The 20,590-nt window shown below is 51.2% G+C and overlaps 4 protein-coding genes across 7 annotated transcripts in view; 2 read left to right on the forward strand and 2 right to left on the reverse strand.

Moving 5' to 3' along the window:
- The first annotated feature begins 413 nt into the window (after positions 1-413).
- On the forward strand, positions 414-10,165 carry JOSD1 (Josephin domain containing 1). Its single transcript, XM_080582759.1, has 4 exons — positions 414-1,154; positions 5,399-5,527; positions 5,667-5,861; positions 7,687-10,165. Exons 1-4 carry the CDS (start codon positions 970-972, stop codon positions 7,784-7,786), a joined length of 609 nt encoding a protein of 202 aa, XP_080438885.1. The 5' UTR covers positions 414-969; the 3' UTR covers positions 7,787-10,165.
- Positions 10,166-10,387: 222 nt separating this feature from the next.
- Positions 10,388-12,286, reverse strand: TOMM22 (translocase of outer mitochondrial membrane 22). Its single transcript, XM_080582772.1, has 4 exons — positions 12,040-12,286; positions 11,832-11,950; positions 11,576-11,693; positions 10,388-11,154 (listed from the first exon to the last, which is right to left on the reverse strand). The coding sequence occupies exons 1-4, from the start codon at positions 12,145-12,147 to the stop codon at positions 11,080-11,082; spliced, it is 420 nt and encodes a 139-aa protein (XP_080438898.1). The 5' UTR covers positions 12,148-12,286; the 3' UTR covers positions 10,388-11,079.
- Positions 12,287-12,322: 36 nt separating this feature from the next.
- On the reverse strand, positions 12,323-15,342 carry CBY1 (chibby 1, beta catenin antagonist). Of its 4 annotated transcripts, none has more exons than XM_080582782.1 (5): positions 15,253-15,342; positions 14,534-14,629; positions 13,898-14,003; positions 13,701-13,816; positions 12,323-12,841 (listed from the first exon to the last, which is right to left on the reverse strand). In XM_080582782.1, exons 2-5 carry the CDS (start codon positions 14,609-14,611, stop codon positions 12,761-12,763), a joined length of 381 nt encoding a protein of 126 aa, XP_080438908.1. In that variant the 5' UTR covers positions 14,612-14,629; positions 15,253-15,342; the 3' UTR covers positions 12,323-12,760. The 4 variants fall into 4 exon arrangements, with proteins under 4 accessions (XP_080438908.1, XP_080438910.1, XP_080438911.1 ...); XM_080582784.1 differs by having other exon boundaries at positions 14,534-14,633; positions 15,253-15,292; XM_080582785.1 differs by lacking the exon at positions 15,253-15,342 and adding an exon at positions 15,086-15,108.
- A 28-nt stretch (positions 15,343-15,370) lies between these two features.
- Positions 15,371-20,590, forward strand: part of DMC1 (DNA meiotic recombinase 1) — a 28,568-nt gene continuing 23,348 nt past the window's right edge. Inside the window, exons 1-3 of the mRNA XM_080582727.1 lie at positions 15,371-16,507; positions 19,292-19,409; positions 20,188-20,347. The gene's annotated coding sequence lies outside the window, so the exon portion shown is untranslated. The remainder of the gene's footprint in view (positions 16,508-19,291; positions 19,410-20,187; positions 20,348-20,590) is intronic.

Genomic DNA, 20,590 nt, shown 5'->3' on the forward strand with positions numbered 1-20,590 from the left:
GGAAAGGGGGGCGATTAGCATGTAACCGTGGAGACGGGGGCGGGGCTGCGAGGGCGGGGCGGAGGGGCAGGCCCCCGCGGAGCGCGGGGCCAATGGGAGAGGCGCTGGCGGCTCGGGGTGTTTGCGGTGTGTACACAGGCGGCGGGGCGCGCGCGACGTGTCGGGGGCTTCGCGCCCAATGGGAGGGCCGGGCGTCTTGACGAGCAGCACTCGGAGCCAATCGAGCGGGAAAGCTCGGACGAAGGGGTGGGACTAAGCGGCCACCACAGATGGGCAGCGCCCACCTTGGTGGGCGGGCGCTCTCCTGGAATAACCAATAAGAAAGAGGAACTTTTTCACAGACAGTCGCGCCGACCAATGGAATAGAGAAGGCGCGCGCCGAGGGTCTGTGGGGGCTGTACAAGCGCCTGAGGCGCGGCGCGCATGCGCAGTGGGGAGGGGAGGTTGGGGCCGAGCGGCAGCTTCGTCCCCCCCGTCCCGCTGCCGGCCCTAACGGCTTTAACGGCCCTAACGGCCCCTTCCTGAGGGGCGATGCAGGGCCGCGGCTGAGCCGCCCCTGACGGCCCCCCCCGCCCCCCCCTCGGCGCCCTCAGGAGCCTCCGCCCGCCGTGCCGCCGTGCTCCCCCTCCGGGGCCTGCTGCGGGCGGCCTGGCAGCGGCGCGGCGGGCGATGGAAGAGAAGGAGCGGTGTGCCCAGCTGCCGCCGCCGCCCCGGGGCTGAGGGGTTCGCCTGCGAGGGGTTACACAGCGACGGGGCTGCTGGGCCTCGGGGGGCGGGAGGGGACGCGCCGCGTCTTAACGGGGTATGGGCGGAGGGGGGCGGTTCTGTGGGGTATAAAGGCGGGGGTCGCGGGGTAAGGTGAAGCGGAAGGGGCCAGCCGCCGGAATAAGGGGGCAGCGGGCTGCTGCCGGCGCTCCGGGGGAAGAGACTCGAGGCCCCTTCGTTCCTCGCCGCCCGCCCGGCGAGAAGATGAGTTGCGTGCCATGGAAAGGTGACAAGGCCAAGTCGGAATCAGCGGAGCCGCCCCAGCCGCCGCCGCCGCATATTTACCACGAGAAGCAGCGCAGGGAGCTGTGTGCCCTCCATGCCCTCAACAATGTCTTCCAGGACAGCAACGCCTTCACTAGGGAAACCCTGCAGGAGATATTTCAGAGGTAGGATGCTCCCTGCGCTGCCCTTAGCTTCCCCTTCTCCTCCACTGCTTGGAGGGATCCTCAGGTCTTGTTTTGGGTGAGAAACAGAGCAAAGGTGTTCAGAGTATGCCACTGCTTTGAACCGAATATAGCTTTTTAAACACCCCTCCTTCCTATTTCCCCCCTTCTATCCATCTAGAAATCCTCTTTCTTTTTTTTTTCTTGTTTCTCAAACTATTCTGGCTGCCAAATTTGGGTCTGAGAGCTTTATTGCAGGTGCTGTCATGTGCTTTACTGCACGCTCTTCTCCCACACCTACCTTGATGCATCTTCTACCCGTCTTCCGTATCTTTGTCCCTGCCTTGTGTCAGTGCGTTACCTTCATGTTAATAACAGATTTGGGGGTGGGTTTGAGAGAGCGAAGGTGGCAGGAGTGACAAAGGGGTCACCATAAAAACTTCCCAATTTCATACTGCGAAACTTCTGAGTTGTTGGAAATCAGAAGTTTTGCCAACTGAGGGACTTACTCAAGCAGTTACCTGAAGTTCTTCAGGTGCTGTGGATTTTCTTCCGTGCCGTGAGATCCTGTGCGCTCTGTCAAACTGGATTTAATTTCCGAAGCTAGATCCATGTTTTCTGCAGCATTGCTAAGCATTTCCTGGCAGCTTCAGATAATTAATAAAAACATTTTTGAGTTTTACTGGGATAAATGTGAATGATGAACGTGCCCTGTACAATAGCACATATTTTGCTCAATGTTTTATTTACGTTGTTCCAACACTTAGTGGAAATCATCCTGAGCATGCCTTTGAAAACCCTGATGACTTTTCACTGCTGAAAAGCTAAGGAATCAAAGAGGAAATGGAGTCTCCCCTGATGCTCAATCTGCAGCTCTTATAATTGTTATAACAGCACAGGTTATGCTTGGATACCCGTTACCAGCAACCGACAGCACATTGCGCTAGCGACATGGAGGAAATCACGCTCCGTGGCAGCAGTTGTGCGGGTCCTGTTGGACAAAGCAGTCGCAGGGAGCTGCTCGCATGGTGCTGCCGTCCCAAAAACGAGCACACTTGTGGAACTGGGGCTTGACTCATCGAGTACATGCCTTCCTTTCTTTGCTGAAAGAGTTGTGGTGATGGGCAGCCGCAGATACCAGATGGAAATGCTCTTCGTGACGGTGTAGTAAATAATATTCCTATTCACAAAGAGGAGCTGACCCACAGCGTTGTAAAGGCGCTCTTTGTCCAGCAGGAAGACTCTGTGGTTTTGTTCCAGAGCAGCGATTGTCAGGATCTTAATCACAGATGGATTCCTGTTGGCCTGAAGCACACCAAGGCGGCCCATGTGATAGAGGTGGTGATCTAATTAGTTGGTTTTCATTGGGCTTAGTGAAAGAGAATTAGTGCATTGCCTGAAACTTCTCAGAAAAGAGTTGAGATGCTCCTCTGGTGAGACCACTTGCCCTAGAAGGGAGAATTTGTCTCTCATTCCAGCCTGGTTTTGTTCCATTTTAGCAATCAGATCAAGATACACAGTTGACTCAACCCCACAGAACTATGGAATACCCGTGGAAATCCCTGTCAGAAACGTATGAGCTATAAAATAGGCACAAGAATTGCCACCACCTTTGCATCTGCGTTGGGTTACTACTTGTGTCTTCAACTCGCCTTTAAGTAGCATGGTCTTAGCTGCCTTTATACAGTGCTTCTCCATCTCTCTTGCCTGTGTCTCGTCATAGTCTGTGCGTTAACGAATACGACAAAGGACCAATGAGTATTTTTAATACGCTACAGAAATGTTGCTGGATACAATTTCTGTTTTCTTTTTTAAGCCCGGTGTTGACAAGGTAGTGAAATCACAAATAAGCTTAAGCTTTCTGTAGCGCTCACCACATCCCTTGAAGAATAATTGAACTGCATTGCTTAATCATTGATTTCCCTTTTGTTGCACTCCACTGCTCGAGGCCAGTGTCCTCTGATTATTATCATTATCTCAAGTGTATGTCAGAGCTTGCTACAAGCTCCCCTCTGACTCTGTAGCCCTCACTCTCTTCTCTAGTACAAGAACTCTTTTTGATGTTTCTCTGGCTTTTGTTCCGGGAAGTGAGATTGTTCGTTCCAAACGTTGCATGGAGATACAAACAAAATCGCTTTGCTTCACCTGAGTCTGTTTGTTGAGATCTGGTTAGGAAAGACAACTTCGTGTTGGAGTTTGAGCCTGTTCCGTTAAGACAACATGGTGACGAAGGTTTGTGACTTAGAAAGCTTGGAAGGGTTGGTACTTGGAATTCTGTGTCAGTCTTCCTCAGATTAGTCTCCATATAAATAGTTTTATTATTATTGAAGTGGGAGAAGGCAACTTTGTTCTTTCAGCTTCAGAATCCTTCAGCTGATGACTGTGGACATTATTTAGGTGCAAGTGAGTAGAAGTGTGTTGGGATAATTCTTGATGAAAGTTTGCTCGTGGGTAACGCTTCTTAGTGTGTTACCTCTACTATTTTTTTTTTTCATCTCACTTCTGGAGCTCTGAAAGTTGCAGGAAAGGACAAAGATAAATGCGTTCTTTCAGCCCTCAAGTAAGCTTGTCTCTGGGAAACTGTGCCACAAGGGGGTGCTTGTGCTAGCCAAGCCCTGTTAATTGGGAGGCTTTCCTGGCTTGCCAGCGCTCATGAGAGCTAATAGGTTGAAGCAGTGTTCCTGAGGAATTAGTTGTAGCTGAGTGATCTTGCTTTGTGGTGATGCTGGCGGGGCTGTGATGAGCTGCAGCAGCATCTCTGTGATTATAAAATTATAAAGCACAGCAGAGAGTTGGAGACTGGCAACTCTGATTTTCTGCAAACGCCATGGCCTCGCTCAGAAATGCCCAGCGGCAGGTACTGACAGATTTTGGGGTTCCCACACTGTTCCAGGCTCTTCTCCCCACTGTAGATAACACAGCGGCCTTCCCAGGCTGTTCTGCTGCAGTCGGCTGCGCCACAAGAAGACGCAGCTGATGCAGAAGGTTATCTGTCCGTAGCTTTCCTAGCCTTGGCTGGTCTGAAACGCCCTGCCCTGTACCTGAATGCAGAGGGGCTGAGGTGTTCTTGCGGGAGGAGCGGTGCCTGCGGGACTTGCACCGTGCTGAAGGCCGAGCAAAGGGTGTGCAGGAGCATCAGGAGCACTGGGGGACGGAGCTGACGTGAAGGAGAGGTGGGAGAAACGTAGGTAGTTGGGTGATGTGAAACATCTGAGCCTTGTGCCAGCACTAATGGAGTCCTCACCACTCGAAAGAGCAACCCATCACAACAGAGCCGGGCTCGGGCTTGACTTTCTTCTTCGGCATTGTCTGACTTTGCTATTAGGGGCTCCCAGTTTCCCCCTGTGCTTCTTCCTCCAGCAGCTGAAACCTGTTTGTCCTCCTCAGAGTAACTCACTACCTCGTCCTTTTCCCTCCTTACAATGTCTCTTGGGGGGAAAAAACCATAAAATCGTGAAAGTGACTCTGGCATATTTTTTTTTTTTTGGTACATGTCTCCATCTTTTATGACTTGCATCCATTATCTGTGTTTGTAGACAGCAAATGCTGTCTTATCTTTTTGCATAATAACATGATGGACTGTGATTCTGGATTTTTAGATACTGCAGTAATGCAAGTGATGTCTTGGCGAGCTTATTAAAGCTTAAATATTTGTTTGCAGCAAGATGAGCTGTTTAGTTACCTACAGCAACAGATATTTATGTGTATTTTAATCTTTTAGCAGAGGCAGTGCTTCAGAAACCTCCCAAACCCAAATGTCTTCACGGCTTTGTGTGCGAATACCCTTCATTTACCAGTGGGGGACAGGAGAACGACCTTTTCTGCAGCCAGCCTGCCCTGGCTCTTGCCATCTCATCCAGTCTTCAAGACTGATGGTGACCGTTAAACTCTTGAAGTCGTGATAGCTGTTGTTCTAAATGGCAAACTGGCGTTTGTTCCAGCCCTCAGCTGAGGGAACGGTAATTAAAGCATCGTTCAGAAGTACCAGTTCAAGGAGGGGAAAAAGCTTCACGCTTTGCAGTCTGTCGTGTCAAAGCTAGGATCCTTGGAGGTTTGGTATAACAAAGCTGTTGCTGACACATTATTTAGCCCCCTCAGTCCCCTGGCTGGAGGGATAAGGGGGAAATGGACTAGTTCATGGTTAAACAGCAAACAAACCCCCTGAAAACAGGCGTAGCGTTGTATGGCAATATTGGAGTACGGGTTCGACAAGCACCTGCTAGAGCAGCCTCTTGTTCTGTTTGCAGGCTGTCTCCCAACACCATGGTGACGCCCCACAAGAAGAGCATGCTGGGGAATGGGAACTATGATGTGAACGTAATCATGGCAGCGCTTCAGACCAAAGGCTATGAGGCAGTTTGGTGGGACAAGCGCAGGTATTAAGAAACTGTGTGATTCCAGAGATGGCTGCTGTCTGTAACAAAAAAAAAAAACACAAAAAAACCCCCACAAAACAGATGACATTAGAGTACCAGAACGTAATCTTGTTGCCGTTTGTTCTCTGCGCTCTTTTAGGGATGTTAATGTCATTGCCCTGTCCAACGTGATGGGCTTCATCATGAATCTGCCCTCCAGCCTTTGCTGGGGTCCCTTGAAGCTCCCCCTCAAGCGACAGCACTGGATCTGCGTCCGGGAGGTGGGAGGCACCTACTACAACCTCGACTCCAAACTCAAGGTGCCTGAGTGGATTGGAGGTGAAAGCGAGCTCAGGTGAGTTTGTTCGGTTGTGTGGGTGTGAGTTTGTGGGTTGCTGTCCTGTTCTCCCTTCCCTGCTGGAGGGGGGAATTTGTCCTTAAACACTTGGGGTGGAAACATTTGTGGCTGAATTCCAATAGCAAAGATGTGACAGTAGTAAGAGTCTTGGGCCTCCACTTATGTGGTGGTTTCACACCGATGGGCAGCTGAGCTCCACTGTGCTGCTCTCTCATACGCACCCCTCCTTAAAAGAGGAGACTGAGATAAGGGCAAGGGAGATCACTCATCAATTGCCGTCATGGGCAAAACAGACTCAATATGGGAAGATTCTTGTAATTTATTGCCAATGTACTAACAGGTTAGAGCAGTGAGAACTAAAAGCAAACTCAAAACACCTTCCCCCCATGCAGAGTCTTCTGTCTCTTCCCCCTGAGCAGTTCAGAGGAATGGGGAATGAGGGCTATGGTCAGTCCTAACACTTCATCCCCACTGCTCCCTCACGGTCACTCTGCCCCTGCTCCCCGTGGGGTCCCTCCCACGGGATGCCGTCCTTCCCGAACTGAGCCTGCGGGGGCTGCCCACAGGCAGCAGCTCTTCAAGCACTGCTCCCACATGGCTCCGTACCACGGGGTCCATCCCCCAGGAGCAAACTGCTCCAACCTGGGTCCCCCACGGACGGCAGCTCCCCCCAGACCTCCTGCTCCTGCGTGGGCTCCTCTCCACGGGCTGCAGCTCTGGCCTGGGGCCTGCTTCTGTGGGGGCTCTCCATGGGCCTCCTCCAGGCTACATCCACTTGCTCCACCGGGGGCTCCGGTGTGATCAGATACTGATCTGTTTGTGCATTTCCCCACAAAAATCTTTCCAGCTTAAAAGTGCAGCCTTTTTCTTGACAATAGTAAAAGCTGCTTGCTTATTTAATTGTATGTTGCACATCTGGCTTGTCTCCCCTTCCCTCTTCAACCTTACACAAGCCGGCGGGTGCAGTTGGCTTTGCCTGTAGGATGTAGCCTGCCCTTCGCTGCTGTTTCGCTGCCGTTCTGTCCTGTCCCCAAGTACTGCAGTAGCAGCATTGCTGTCTCGACTGGGCTTGTTCTAAATTAGGGACTGCACATGAGCAATATTTGCAGAGCCTGTTGTGCCATTCAAGTCTTGGCAAACGGGACGTAAGCCTTTTGTGCGCTTCCAGGTTAAAGCAATGCAAATCGGCTCTGCAGGGCTTGTGGTAGATTTAATCGCGTGTGTGCTGCTCTTCAATAAATCCAGCCTTGCTACGTAGTGAATTTTGGAAACGTGGGCTGGAAGATAGCGGAGCAGACATTGATTTGGCTTTCATAGTTACTGCAGTTAATCCAGGTTTGTTGTTAGAAGAAGCTTATGGGCAGGAAGGGGCTGCAGAACCACGTCGAATGACTGGGTGGCACTCTGCTGCTGAGGTCTGGGATGAAGACATTCAAATGGTGGAAGATTTTCTTTTTCTTCCCACAAATATTCCAGATTTGTTGGAGTTATTTTTAAACACATTGGGATTCTTGGTCTTGGAGACTTGAAGAAACTGAACTTGTTTTAATTCTACTTCTGCCACCTTGGAAAATCAGAAAATGACATCTCTGTAGACCCATCTGCTGAAGCTAAGATCACTTCTGTCTGATTCTGCAATAACTTGCTGGGTCGAAGTGTTTTGAATCTAGTGGTTTTTTTTTTTTTCTGTCAGAAAATAATTACAGGTGTGTGGGGGATGTTCCTCCCATTTCCTGCCACATTCGCACAGTTAGTTGTGTTTCGTTGTAGATGACAAAGTTCTACGTTCCATAACGCTTATTTCTGTTTTACCTTGCTGCAGGAAATTTTTGAAACACCAGCTGAGAGGAAAGAACTGTGAACTCCTGCTGGTGGTGCCAGAGGAGGTGGAAGCACACCAGAGCTGGCGAGCTGACGTGTGACCCGGACCCACTCTGTCCTCCCACTACAGCTCTGCCCCTTTACGGAACTCCTGACGTCCTGAAACCTGGATAATGGGTGCCCCAACTCTTCTCTTCTGGAACTTCCTTTGCTAGGCTCTTTCCTTTCTTCCTTGGTGCAATAGGGCAGTGGCTTAGGACACTGGGGGCGGTGGGTGGGGAAGGATCGAGGGCAGAGTGGAGGAAACTGGAAGCTAATCACTTTAATTACAAAGGTGAAGGAGCTGTGTGCCCTTCAGCTAACGAGAAGGTGTCGCGCTCTTTAAAAACTGGGCTTTGGGACCAGGGTGCATGGAAGCCTCTGGCCTCCCTTTCCCCAAGTCATCCAAGGCTGCGCGTGGTCAGTAACTCCCCGCAGAGCTTACTGGGGAGGAGCAGGGGCCAAGCACGCTGCTGCTCCTCCACACGTCTCCAAAACAAGTAGTTGTGAAGGCGTTCGCAATTCCTAAGGGTCCTTCGGGGCGCTCTCAAACACTAGGAACGGTACGGTGCTCAGCACGACCCTCCGCTTCGCAGGGGTGGCTTGTGCCAAGAACTAGAGGGGGGGGTGGGAAGTGTCATCTTTCAAGAACTTCTTTGGGTTCCTAGAGGGTTCCTCCCCAGTATCTCCAAGGATTTCTGTCTGGGGCTGAGTGGTTGTTTGGCAACGTGGGGCTGGCGAAGGCGATGTGGCAACAGCAAGCGCAGGCTCGTGGAGCAGTGTCAGGTTTCCGAACTTGATCGAGGTTGTAGTCTGCCTGGGGTTTTGTACTGTCTTGGGTTTTAGTTTCTTCAACATCTGAGGCTATTTTGGTTTTCTGCATGGCCACCCGGTAGTTTAGGGGCTGCTCGGGGAGGGGAATAACACCGAAGGGGTTTTTGGAGGAATTCATTCCCTCTTGCTTTCCTCTTTCCACAAGTCTAGCCCGCGGTCACAAATGTTACGCAGAATGTCCCAGAAGGAGCTTTTCTACCAGTGAGTTTGAAGTTACAAAGGAAAAAAAATCATCCTAAGGCATGAAGGCTTTATAATAGCCAGGTTTTGCCTTTTTATAGTTACTTGCAGCTGACGTGGGAGGTGCAGAGGGTCCACCAGAACCTTCAGACCAGGGCCTGGTGGCTGAACCAACTTCTCTTTTAGCGCTGGCTGCCAAACATTCCACTGACGGGCAAATTGCTTCTTCCTCCCCTCCCTTCCGCGGGGGAAAACGTGACTGGCCACGGAGACTCCGAGAGGGATCTTGATGGGTTGTTTTCTGTCCGCTGGGCACGCTGTCGTTGGGTCATTCCTTCCATGGCAGCAGCAGGAGGAGGAAGCACTGGATTTAGAGCAGAGCTCGCTGCGTTGAGCAGTTCCTGGCCGGGCTGCCGTTTGCTTCCCTCCTTTCCACGTGAGCGCTGGGTTAAACCTCTGGGAAGGGAAGGGGCTCCAGCGGCTCTGCTCAGGGGGTAGCAAGGCCTCGGGAGGGCTGCGGGCGTTCCACCTGTTCTCAGTTCCTTGTCTCTTGAGAGCTCTGCGAAGCGCGAGCAGGTGTTCGGAGCCGAACGGGACCGCTGCACCGCGCCTCGCTGTTCTTGGGGCAGAGGCCGTGTGACGACAGGACCACGGCGGTGTTCGCTGCCCCGTGGGCGTCTCGCAGGCGCCGTCCCGCAGCGTGCTGAGCGCAGCCTCCTGAAGCCGAGGGCAGACGGCTCTTGTGTTTTAAGCACCCAACATTTCTATAAAAAGTCCTGTTTCGTAACACATTCCAGTGACCAATACCAGCCGGCAGAATTTTTAAACACTTCACAAGCAGAATGCGAAGCCTGCAGCCGTTCTGCTCCTGACTTGAAGCCATTTCTTCAAGAGAGGAAGGGGGGGAAAAAAGAAAATGAATCTCAACAGCACCGTTTTCTATGCTGATTTAAAATCGCACTTTGGAGAAACCCTGTTTGCATGGAAACTGCAAGCCAACGGATCAGTGCACAATATGCAAAGATGTTTTAAAATACTTTGGGGCTACTTTTCCTCTCCTCGTACGTCAGCACCTCTCCCGTGGGGCAAAATAGCGTGATCCAGCTGCTCAGGTAAAGGGAAACTGACCGATCACGGCCCTGGGGGGAGCGAGGCTGCTGTGACCGAGGGGGTGGTGGGCACACCGCCCCCGTCCCACGGGGAGGGCGGTAGCCTGTGTTTGTTTTCTTGCTTGTTTGGTTTTGTTAGAGCCTCGTCTTGGGTTTGTTTACAGAGATGTATTTTGTTTAACCAAATATGAAAAAAAAAAAAGGAAGAAAAAAGAACATTTCCATATAAATGTCCTATCACTTCTGTATGTTCAACTGAATTGTTCTGTAACAAATTATGTAAAGGAAAAATAAAATTTTTTTTCTTTGGTTATAAAACTGAGACTTCGGGGAGAGTTAAGAAACCTTGAGACTTGGTTGGTGGTGCTGAGGCAGAATCTCTAGAATCAGCATTCTGGAATCTCTCTAAAAGCTCCCTTAAATTACCCCAAGTTTCTCCAGCCCTCCTCCCCCTCAGCAACGCTGGGCCTGAGCAGGAAGGGCCCCTACTTGCACAGCCCCTCTGCCCTCAAGGAAAGAACTGAGCCTCTCGCAGGGACGTCTATTAAAACCACACTGCTCAGGTTGGATTTATTTAATATTCAATACAAAAAAATATGCAGCTGATATCTGAAGGTCTACTCTACGACGCAGAGGATCAGCACGGACGTGATCTTTGTTAACCTGGGCTGCTGCTCCCTTGGTACTCCGCACGCACACACACAAAGTCGCAGTGAAAATATTTGCACACGTATCTTCCCGGAGGATTTTTTTTTTTTTCCACGGGGTACAGCTACCTGTGACCCCTCTTCCTCTTTTACTTCATCTGCTGGGACAGTCGCTACTCGTTCTGTCACCGGTGGCCTGAGGCTTCCGGGTAGCCCCGGAAGGTGGGGGTTTGACCGCTGCCAGTTGCAGCCCGACTTGAGCCCCAGGATGGTTTTTCTGGGAGGCGGGGAGTCCTCACAGGAGCTCCCCGCTTTCAAGTCTTTGTAACTGGTAACGGCGCAATGACTGAATGAAAGAAAAGACTCACGACTTCTACAGGGGGAAAATGCAGGCAGGAGCCATCATCAGGTCCAGACGGGGGAATTCCCCCCCACACGTTGTGAACAGGTCAATGTCCCAAAGTTATAACCAAAAATAAAAACAAACAAACAAAAAAAATGCCCTGGCCCAACAAATCAACAGTTCAATACAGCATAATCTCAAGGTCTTCCCACATGATACGAATCCAACGCAGCTTCTACGAGTTAGATTTTTCCAGACAGCGGAGGCAGGGCCCCCGGCATGCCCCCAGACAGCCCTGTGTTGGGTCCTAGGAGGATCTGTAAGAAAGAATCCATAAAAAAAGAGAAGCCGTAAAGGGGCTGCACCTCGCCGCCCTCCCCCAGCTGGAGCAGGGACAGCAAACACCCCTGGGACCAGGCATGTTGCACCAGTAACGAAGTTACCAGATGTGTTGTGCAATACCGGTCTCCTCTCTGCAACAACAGAGCAGATTGGTGCCGGACAACGTCAAACCGGGGCGCTTTGGACGTTGCCCCTCGGCCCGTGTGCGCACTGCTCCGCGCGTGCAGGCCAGGCCACCGCTGCCTCGCTGCGAGAGCGTCTCGTGGGATGAGCGAGGCCACAGCACGGAGCAAATCACGCTCAGATTTCCAGAGCTCTGCCGACGCCTGATAGCTGCGAGGCCGTGCGGGAGCTGGACCGAACGGCAAAGAGAGGGCTGTGGCGTTTCAGCCTCACCTGTCGCTGCTGCAGCTGCTGCTGCTGCTCCATCTGCAGCTTTTCGGTTTCGAACACGACAGGAAGCACTAGAATCATGAAGGAGGTGGTCCCGATCCACAGAGCTGCCCTGGAGAACCTAGGGAGGAGAAAGGCCGTCGGGAAGGTTCCTCCCGGCCGCCGCCTGCCGCCGATCGCCTCCAGACGAGCGTCCCCAAACCCCGCCCCCGACGCCCGCCCCGCGGGCAGCCCCCGGTGCCGGCGCGGCCGCCCTCACCTGTACACCTTCTGCGCTACCGTCAGCGACAGCTCGAAGGTGGCGCCGGCCGCCGAGCGGACGCTCTCGGGGAACATCTCCGTCAGCCCCCACAGCCGCTCCGCCAGGGTCTCGTCCAGCTGCGGGAGGCAAGCGCGGGGTCAGGGCCCGGCCGGCCGCCAGGGTCACCCCGCCCGGCCCTCCCCTCCCCCGCGGCCCTCCCCGCTACCTCCTCGTCGTCGTCGTCCTCCTCCAGCTCGTCCTCCAGCTCCTCCGCCTTGCCCGCGCCGCCCTTGGGCAGCAGCTCCTCCGCAGGCAGGGGCGCGGGGGCGGCCATGGCCAGCAGCGCCGGGGACGGAGCGGGGCAGCGAGCCGCAGGAAGCGGAACCGCGGCCGGAGCGGCGCCGGGGGAGGAGCGGGGCGGGAGGGGACGGCGCGGGGACAGCGCCACCCGGCTGCCCGGAGGTGGCACCGCGCCCACCCGCCCGCAAAAAGGCGGCGGACAGCCCGAGTCTGGGTTCGAGGCAACGTTTAATGGGAAGAGGGGGGAGAACAGAGCGGAGCCCTTCGGGACGAGCGGCCCCTGCGGCCGCAGGCTGGGTGCGAGGCCGCGCGGGGCTGGGGTTGGCGGCGGAGGGGGGATCTCCGCTGTCGGGCTCGTCCTAGAGCATAAGGTACCTGCAGTTACATGGCTGTGAAGGAAAGCTGTAAAGTGCTCCAATAAAAAACGTGAGTGTTCATTAACAGCGCTGCGGTGCAACTTGTCAGGTGCTGCAGCATCCCCTACGCAGTACCCACAGCACCACAGGCATCTCGTCCCGCGGAACAAAGTCCCTGTATGTAGTACCGACACAATTCCAAGCCAGTCCTAGGCATCCTGCCCGCAGGGGCAAGGAGGACTCAATAAGCCAGCCTCCTCGCTCCCTCCTCCTCCAGCCAGCTCTTCTCCTTCACTTCCTCCTCCGGCTGTGAGTCTTCAGTTCCTCCAGCTCCTTCTCCATCAGGTGGGACTCGGCCGTGGTCTCGGAGAGCTGCAAGGCAAACAGCGAACAAGAATGAAGCGCTCCCTCCTCGCGCCACACCTGCAGAACGCGGTCTGTTGCGCCTTTCACGCAGCGGGACATGAAGGCGTGCAAGAGGTATCAGACAGAGATGGCTCCCCCGCCCCAAAGCGCCTCATCTCCCTGCGGCAGCACACGGCGAGCCCCTTGTCCCAGCTTTCCCGACGACGCCTTGCGTTTCACAGCACAATCTTTCCAAAGATGTTACCAAGATTTACAGCGATGAGCCAGCACCCGTGTGAGAGTGTGTTCCCACTCCAGCGGGACAGAAGCTGAGACGTCACGCTCAGACAGCCTAGCACACGGGGAGCGCAGCTCTCCAGATTTTGAGTGTGAAAGCTGTGATTGTTGTGCAAGGCTGAATTTCAGTGAATTTAGGGCTTGGGAATTCCTTCACCCAGAGGCTTGCATACGGAACAGACGGGAGACCACAAGGAAGATCCTGGAGCTTTAATTTGTGACCAGAAAGAGTGACTGTAACTTGACTTCACATTTAGCGTAGAGCCTGGAGTGGCAAGAGCGATGACGTACTCCATGCTAAGAGGGCAAGAGGAAACATGGCACTTGTAGGGGCTCCTGGCCAACCCAGTCACGCTAAACCCAAGCCCTGCTGCTAGAGGAACCTCTCCTCTTCTTGCAGGGGGCGCAGATAAAATCAGACTGTACTACTGCCATGCTCACTTTGGCATCAAAGCCCTCTTGCATAGTGGGGGAACACAGGAGTGGGGCGCACCCCCTGCAGTAAGAGCCGCTTCCTTCGGTGCTCCCAGAACCCTTCACATGGGCACTTCCGCTGCTGCAGGCGGGTGGAAGTTCACTAAAGACTCACCATGTCCAGCAGAATATCCACTTTCAAGCGAAGCAGGTTGTTCTCCTCCTCCAGCTGCTGGTTTCGTTTGCGCAAGCGCTGCATTTCCCTGCGATCTCCCGTGAAGCTCCCTGACTCTGGAGGAAATAGAGACCACGATAAGGACTATCGGCCATCCATGACCATCGCAGACCCAAACACGCCAAGCTGCACTCTACCTGCCACCCACTGGCCATTTTCAAACTTCAGGCTCTGGCCAGCAAGGTTCATGGTGGGGCTGCCATACTCCAGGCCCAGCTCGATCTCACGGGTGGATCTATCCAGCTGCAAGGAGAAGAGCACACAGAGTTTTACAGAAACACAAAGCCACCACCGCCCTACTCTCCCATTTCTTAGTGACCACCATCCCAATCTGAGTTGCCAGTCTGGCCCTGGAGCCAGAAATCTTACTCATACTCATGCACGGCTGCAGCAGAGGACCGTGTCCTCTCATTACCATGCCTGCACTTTCCCCCACCCAAACATATAGCCCACGTTGAGCAAACAAACTCTATCCCCAAACTGAAGATTCCATCTGAGGATTAAGAGGGAGATGTTCGCTCTTTACGGTCTGTTGCATTCACAGTCCCGTTGGCAGCGAGCACACTCATCTCCCTGGGTTTTAAACTATCAGGGGAAGCAGTTCGGGGCAGTGGCTGTGGTGATGATGACCTGAGCCACCCCGCTCGTACCTCCGCACCCTGTGACCCCAAACCAGCGGGGGAGGAAGGTGGCGCAGGGGGGCTCCACCACACGAACCGCCCAGCCCTCCTCACCAAGGGCCCAAGCAGACAAGCTGGAACCCGGCGGCTTACCAAGTGCAAATTGGAGAGCGAGGCGGCCTTCCGTGGCGGCGTTTTCTTGGGGCTGAAGGTGTTACCGAAGAGAGGCATGGCGCTCTGCCCTCCTGGCTGCCTTCCCAAGAAGAAGAGGCAGGGGTGAGGGGGCCGGGGCCCGCCGACGGCCGCTCCCCGCCTGAGGCGGCTCCGTGACAGGACCGCGCCCCTCCCCCACCCCCCTCGGCACGCGGCCGCCTTCGCGCCTCCGCGACCACGTGACCGAACCGAGCGCGGCGGTTGGCGGGGGGGAAGCGGCGCGAGGCGGCCCCTGACGTCAGCCCCCTAACGGCTGAAAACCGCCGCGAGGCCGTTCCCGCCCTCGCCCTCGCCCCCTTCCCCAGCGCGGCCGGCGCATGCGCACTCGCCACCTCCCCCCTCCCCACACGGCCGGGAACTGGGGGGGCGCGGGCCGCACCACCCGAAGGGATGGGGGGAGCCACCCGCCCGGTCCGCGCTGAGGAGAAGCCGGCGGGGCAGAGAACCGCTGAGGTCCAACCCTCCTCTCGCCCTGCTTTCCCCTCCCGGCACCTCAGTAGAGAAACAGGCAGGCTCAGCGAAACACCACACCCCTCCCCCCCCCCCCCTCGCGTTGGTTGGGTCTGCCCCGCCGTGCGGGGGCGGCAGGAGCGGGCTGTTCCATCGGGATCCGGGGGGGGGAGAAGGGGGGAAAAGGGGGGGAAAAGGGGGGGAATCACCTCAGCGGGCAGCGCCCCCCGGCCGCTCCGCGCAGTAGGCTGCTCCGCCGCGTGGCCCGGCAGCGGTTTGCGGCCGTCGCGTCGCCATGGCGACGGCCCTGGGGCCTGGGGGGGGGAATCCCTCCTTATATGGGCAAATGGGAGAGGGAGGAACGGAAAAACAGTAAAAAAAAGAGAAAATGAGAACGTAGCCAGGCGGTTAGATGGGTTTGTGGAGGTTAAGTGGGGGTTTTGTGGGGTTGTGGGTCTGCTGAGCGCTTAACAGCCATAGATGTGTCTGTGCAGGGTGGTAAGGAGGGTGGAAAGAAATGAGGCGAGAAACTGGGAAGAAAAATGGGGAGAGCATAAAGTTAGTTACGGAATGGAAAACCTGCACCTAACGTGTGTGCGTGTGGGTCAGAGACCACACAGGAGTGAGGAACTCGGCTCTTAATGCTTGCTTATCCCCCCCCCCCCCCCCAATCGTTCTTAAAGGCATTAAAAATGTTGAATTTCCAAATAAGTACTCAAAGCAGAAGAGCTCCAGATGGGAAAAGAAATGCCATGAGATGCTCAAAGACAAAGGCACCTATATTTCCATTATAAACGCTCAAGGAGTTTGTTACTAGAGGGGGCAAGCAGGCTTTAAACGTGCCCTGCCAGCTCTGTAGGGGTAGTAACGTTCCCCTTCCTAGAGGAATGCTGTAGCCTGTATATAATTATATTGTTATAATATAATTGTTGTAATTGTAAATAAATGTATTCTGTATAATAATAAAAACTGTATAATACAGTTGTGCGTGGAGTTCTTGCACTAAGCAGGATAAGCGTTGTAGTAATACATCATGACTATTATAAAATTAAACAGTCTCGTTTAGCCAGGGTCTCGCAGTGATCCTCTGACAAAGGCAGAGACTCAGAAAAAGGCAGCAGCCGATCCCCACCACCTTGGCGTGTGACATGAATGCGTACTTCTGTACGCCTCACGGCTGTGCACGCAGATGCTAGTTTGTATGGGGTGCCTTTTACAGTCGGTAGGGCTTGTGAATGAGAGTTTAGAAAGCTCGAGAAGTTTGAGAGCGAGAGAAAGAGGTTCAGTGTCTGATTTCCAGAATGATTTACTTCAGGAATCTTTCTTCCTTTGCCTGTTTTTACTAAATTTCAGTTCTTGCCAGACTTCGTTTCCTCAAAAAATGCGGTGGAATTTCCTCGCTGCACCAACCTCTCAGGCTATTCTGGCAATAGCTTTTGGTGTTTTTATCTCCACTTATATCAGGTAGGTATTGGGATGAACTGACTGCCGCTATTTTTAGCATTGCCTCTCAATATATTGTATTGTTCTCCTGCCAAGGGATAGCTTGACATGTGACTTTAGACGTGTTAAAAGCATTATGGTGTAGCGCTGTGTACTGTGCCTGTCACTTTGTGGGGAAGTGAATACCTAGTGCAGTCTTATCTCCCAGTACAATAACTAGAGAGATCGCTTAGGATCTGCAAAAGTCCATTGTATAGACAGTGAAGAACCTGCATGCTGCAGACGTCATGTAAGGAAACTGCATATCTTTTTATGAGGACATTGTTGGGAAATCTGGTGGAAGGCTGAGAAAGTGACGGGATGAAAGATGGGGCTGTAGCACATGACAATGTAGAAGTGGAATAGGTTCAAGCTGTTCTTGGTGGCTTAATTTAGAACATCATCAGCTTTTTCAGGTTGCAATCAATACAGAATTGATGCAATCAATACAGCTTAGATGATCTGAGAGACTTTTAACTCCATAGTGTTTCTCTTGCCTTTTTTTTCATATACGCTGCAGTATTTTTGTTTTGTTATATCAACAATTAGAGAGAAACTCCACTGACTGGTGAACTCAGACACTCTAGGCTTATTCCGATGTCAAAGAGAACATTCATTTTAATTATTGTTGCTTGAAGCTTGCTACATTCACTAGTGGGCTAAATGAGACTGAGTGTAAAACCTATGCTTTTTTTTTTTTTTGCATAATGAAATTAATTTCATGCCCAATTAATTTCTTCAGCAGTGAGGTAATTTTTCACCTCAGTGTTCTGCAGTTAATTAAGTCCTTTCTTCTAGCATCATAGATATCAGAATATGTATCTCACCTATATTTTATTGGTGAAGCAAACAACTCTTTTTCTGTTTCTCTTTTCGTTATAGTCAGCTCAAGAGATAAGAGGACAGCTGTTTCACCTCACTGCAAACTACACTTTCCTCCTCTTTGACTGTCACAGTTTTCACCACCAGGAGGCCCTCACTAAAATGTGTACAGCTAGGCAGAGAAAACAGAAAGTAAAATGAGATGCAGAAATCCATCATCACAGGAGCAGTCTGGAACTAATACTTATCCTAGAGAGACTTTCACAGTGATGTGTAGGCATCTATTAATTGATTCTTACAGGGATCCTAATATACAATCATCCGTTGTACTGTGACTTTTGAAGACATGGAGGTGTAATGGGTGTTACCCTTAAATTAAATTACCAAGTGATAACCAGGAAAGTTCATGCCTTTGTCTTCTGGATAATAAAGTTTTATAAAGCAAAATAATCAAATGAGGGAAAAGCACTGTTTTGATTTCTAGTCACTCATTTCTGCCCTCTCTCTCTCACCCAAAGAATATACCTTCACCTAACTCACACCTGCCTTCTCTTTGAGGTGGTTACTTATTCCTGGGTTCTTCATTTTCTTCTTCTTCTCACAGAGGGCTTTTACTGTCTCCTGAAGGTTCTAAATATATGCATTAGCAAACTGTCTGATTGTTCTCCCTTGCTAACATCACCTTCCTTAAAAAAAAAAAAAAAGGAGAGGGAGAAATGTTTTAATCCTTCTTTTGCTAAATATGACAGTTCTATTTAATTATAGGCTCTGAATCAATTGAAACTTTGGTTGTTACTTAATCCAAAATAAAGAGCGCGTATGCTTTCAGGTCATGCAGATAGTACAATCGAAGGTTTCTCTGAGCTAGTGAACTCTGATACTGATAACAGCGTATTGATACTTGAGCTGGCTATTCAAGGCTTCAGTTATTCCTCTGGCAGAAGTATAGAGTTTGTCATTCAAAAGAACAGTCTGACAGTGATCTCTTAAATAAAAACTACATGGATTTGTCATTTTTCTTTCCTTAAACCCTAGGTTTTCCCTTCATTGCTGAGTTGAGCCTTGTGTATCTGCTTCAGTTCTGGTTTCCCAAGATCATGTTTCAGTACTGAAGAATTCAAGACACAGCTTTTCAGTGTAATTTCATAATGGATAGGTGAGAGTGGCTTTGTTCCTGTCAGGAAAGGCAGCTTAAGCAAGCTGGAAGCTGGAAATTGAGCTATCCCTTGTCTTTCAGTCTCCATCTTTGCCCTCCTTCCCTGAATTCGCACATACAACTTTACGTTTATTTATGTAGGCCTTTCTTATATGTACTAACGTGTACAACATGTATCCTCTGCTCTAGAAACAGAAAAAGTGGATATAAGGTCATGATGTTGTATAGAAATTTCCCAGGCCTCTGAAGAGGCTTTCAAGTGATTGCTCAACCATTCTTGCCAAACTGTTCTACCTGGCTACTCCTTGCTTGCTTCCCTGTCTTTCTTCTCATTCTCATTCTCATTGTGTCTTGCTTTCACAGTCATCCGTTTCTGTGAATCACTTTAGATTTCCTCTCCAGGAAATCATGAGACATTAAGCCTCCTGTCTATGGAATCCTGATACTGGATTCAGGGAAGAAACCATACCAGGGAAAGGATCTTGGTCTGTTTCTTACGCTCTGTGGTAACCCTCCACAACTGGCAGTGGCTGGTGACAAGATGTTAGGCCTTTGGGTTGATCTACTCTCTTGTTTACAAAGGAGGGTGAGCAGGGCCTGCGTTCTAAATCCCCTTCTAAGCTTATTTTTTTCTCATGTCTTAGATGGACATCAGCTGTGCTTTGTCTAAGTGATACTGCATCATGGGATAATGTGAAGCTTAGTATGTTTAGCACACCGTATAGAAAAGTAACAAGTATTTTCTTTTCTCTGTGTTCTTTCACTATTCCTTCTTTCTCTCCACCTAGGCACACTGGCGATGCCAAGAGCTACACTGACTGGGACTGTTCCCATTTGGAAGCAGAGAAAATCAAGACGAACAATCTGCTGTCACCAAAGACAGAGGAAAGTAGTAAGAACACTGAGGTAACCAGTTCTCACTAGTCCCTAGAAGTTTAGCGTCCAAACTGGGTGGTCATTTTTCTCCCCAGGATCCCTTGGCCTGCAGGTCTTACTCTGATTCTTTTTGTTAAAAAGAATCTGTGGACTGCCTTTTAGCAAAAGCAAAATTAGAGATAATGAAGGGTTTATGTTATGTGGTGTCTACAGTACCATGAGAATGGACTGTGTGGCCCAAAAAGTCCTTTCCGTACCTGGTGTCTGCTGTAAGCTTGTATGTAGTTGAAGGAGCTTTCCAGGTTTTGGGGAATGCATATGACTGCTCACAGAAAGCCTGAACTAGCGTGGGGTAAAAGCTATTTAGAGATATCCAAAATATTTAGAATCTATTTCTAAGATACCTGTGAAGGCCAGGTACTATAGTACGTTCAGCACTAAATGGGAGATCTGCTTTACTTTTTTTTTTAATTTTGCATCATTCTCTGGGGTAGCAAGGGATGCAAATGTGAGACCTACTAGGACCACATGAGGTATTCTTGACAGCTCAACAGCTGTCATAAATAGCTGGATGGTACTGCTGTGTTTTCTAGTGGGAAAGCAGGATCTTTGTTGATTCACAGGGGGAAGAACCCTGAAAATACAAATTGTGAATGTAGCATCCAAAATGAAAATGATGGTTGCGTTGCATGTCCAAGCAAAATAGACATTGTGGAGGGTGCTCTCTGCATAAACTTGTTTCTGAGTCTTGGATTCAAAACTGATGAACTGTTTCTCATTCTCCTTCCTTTCCCCACATTCCTTCAAGATGACGAGCAGTCCAAAGAAGACTAATAAGCACTCCCTGCAAGAATGTAATGTAATGTTTGCAAAGACATGTAACCACCAAGTGGATGCGTCACAGAAGCTAAGGCTTTCTTTGAAAGAATCCATTGCTGACTTCTGCGTCTTGTTCCTATTACTGACAGGTTTGTTTCTTTTTGTTTTTGATCAATTTGTCTGTCAGATGATGTGAAAAAGAATTTTTTTTGTAACCATTAAGAAAGGATTCCCTAAAGTCCTCAAGAGTTTTCTTCTTTTCTAAGTTTGGTCTTACTAATTTGAATCACATGTCCCACAGCACCTTTTCTTCTTCGCTGGTTGTCTAGGGATTCTCATCACAGGTCAGCCTTCCACAGGCAGCGCTCATTGTCTCTGTTGCGCTCTGCAGC

This window comes from Anser brachyrhynchus (assembly GCF_964034855.1).
Source record: "Anser brachyrhynchus genome assembly, chromosome: 1".
Taxonomy (NCBI): domain Eukaryota; kingdom Metazoa; phylum Chordata; class Aves; order Anseriformes; family Anatidae; genus Anser; species Anser brachyrhynchus.

Bases quoted from the DNA above. Each gene is read 5' to 3' on its own strand.
- CBY1 (XM_080582782.1), bottom strand. From the start codon at position 14,611: ATGCCTCTCTTCGGTAACACCTTCAGCCCCAAGAAAACGCCGCCACGG. The intron at 14,004-14,533 runs GTAAGCCGCCGG...TTCTCCTTGCAG, and splicing joins CGCTCTCCAATTTGCACTTG to CTGGATAGATCCACCCGTGA. The intron at 13,817-13,897 runs GTAGAGTGCAGC...TATTTCCTCCAG, and splicing joins AAATGGCCAGTGGGTGGCAG to AGTCAGGGAGCTTCACGGGA.
- TOMM22 (XM_080582772.1), bottom strand. From the start codon at position 12,147: ATGGCCGCCCCCGCGCCCCTGCCTGCGGAGGAGCTGCTGCCCAAGGGC. The intron at 11,951-12,039 runs GTAGCGGGGAGG...TGCCTCCCGCAG, and splicing joins AGGACGACGACGACGAGGAG to CTGGACGAGACCCTGGCGGA. The intron at 11,694-11,831 runs GTGAGGGCGGCC...TCTCCTCCCTAG, and splicing joins GTAGCGCAGAAGGTGTACAG to GTTCTCCAGGGCAGCTCTGT.
- JOSD1 (XM_080582759.1), top strand. From the start codon at position 970: ATGAGTTGCGTGCCATGGAAAGGTGACAAGGCCAAGTCGGAATCAGCG. The intron at 1,155-5,398 runs GTAGGATGCTCC...TTCTGTTTGCAG, and splicing joins CTGCAGGAGATATTTCAGAG to GCTGTCTCCCAACACCATGG. The intron at 5,528-5,666 runs GTATTAAGAAAC...GCGCTCTTTTAG, and splicing joins GTTTGGTGGGACAAGCGCAG to GGATGTTAATGTCATTGCCC.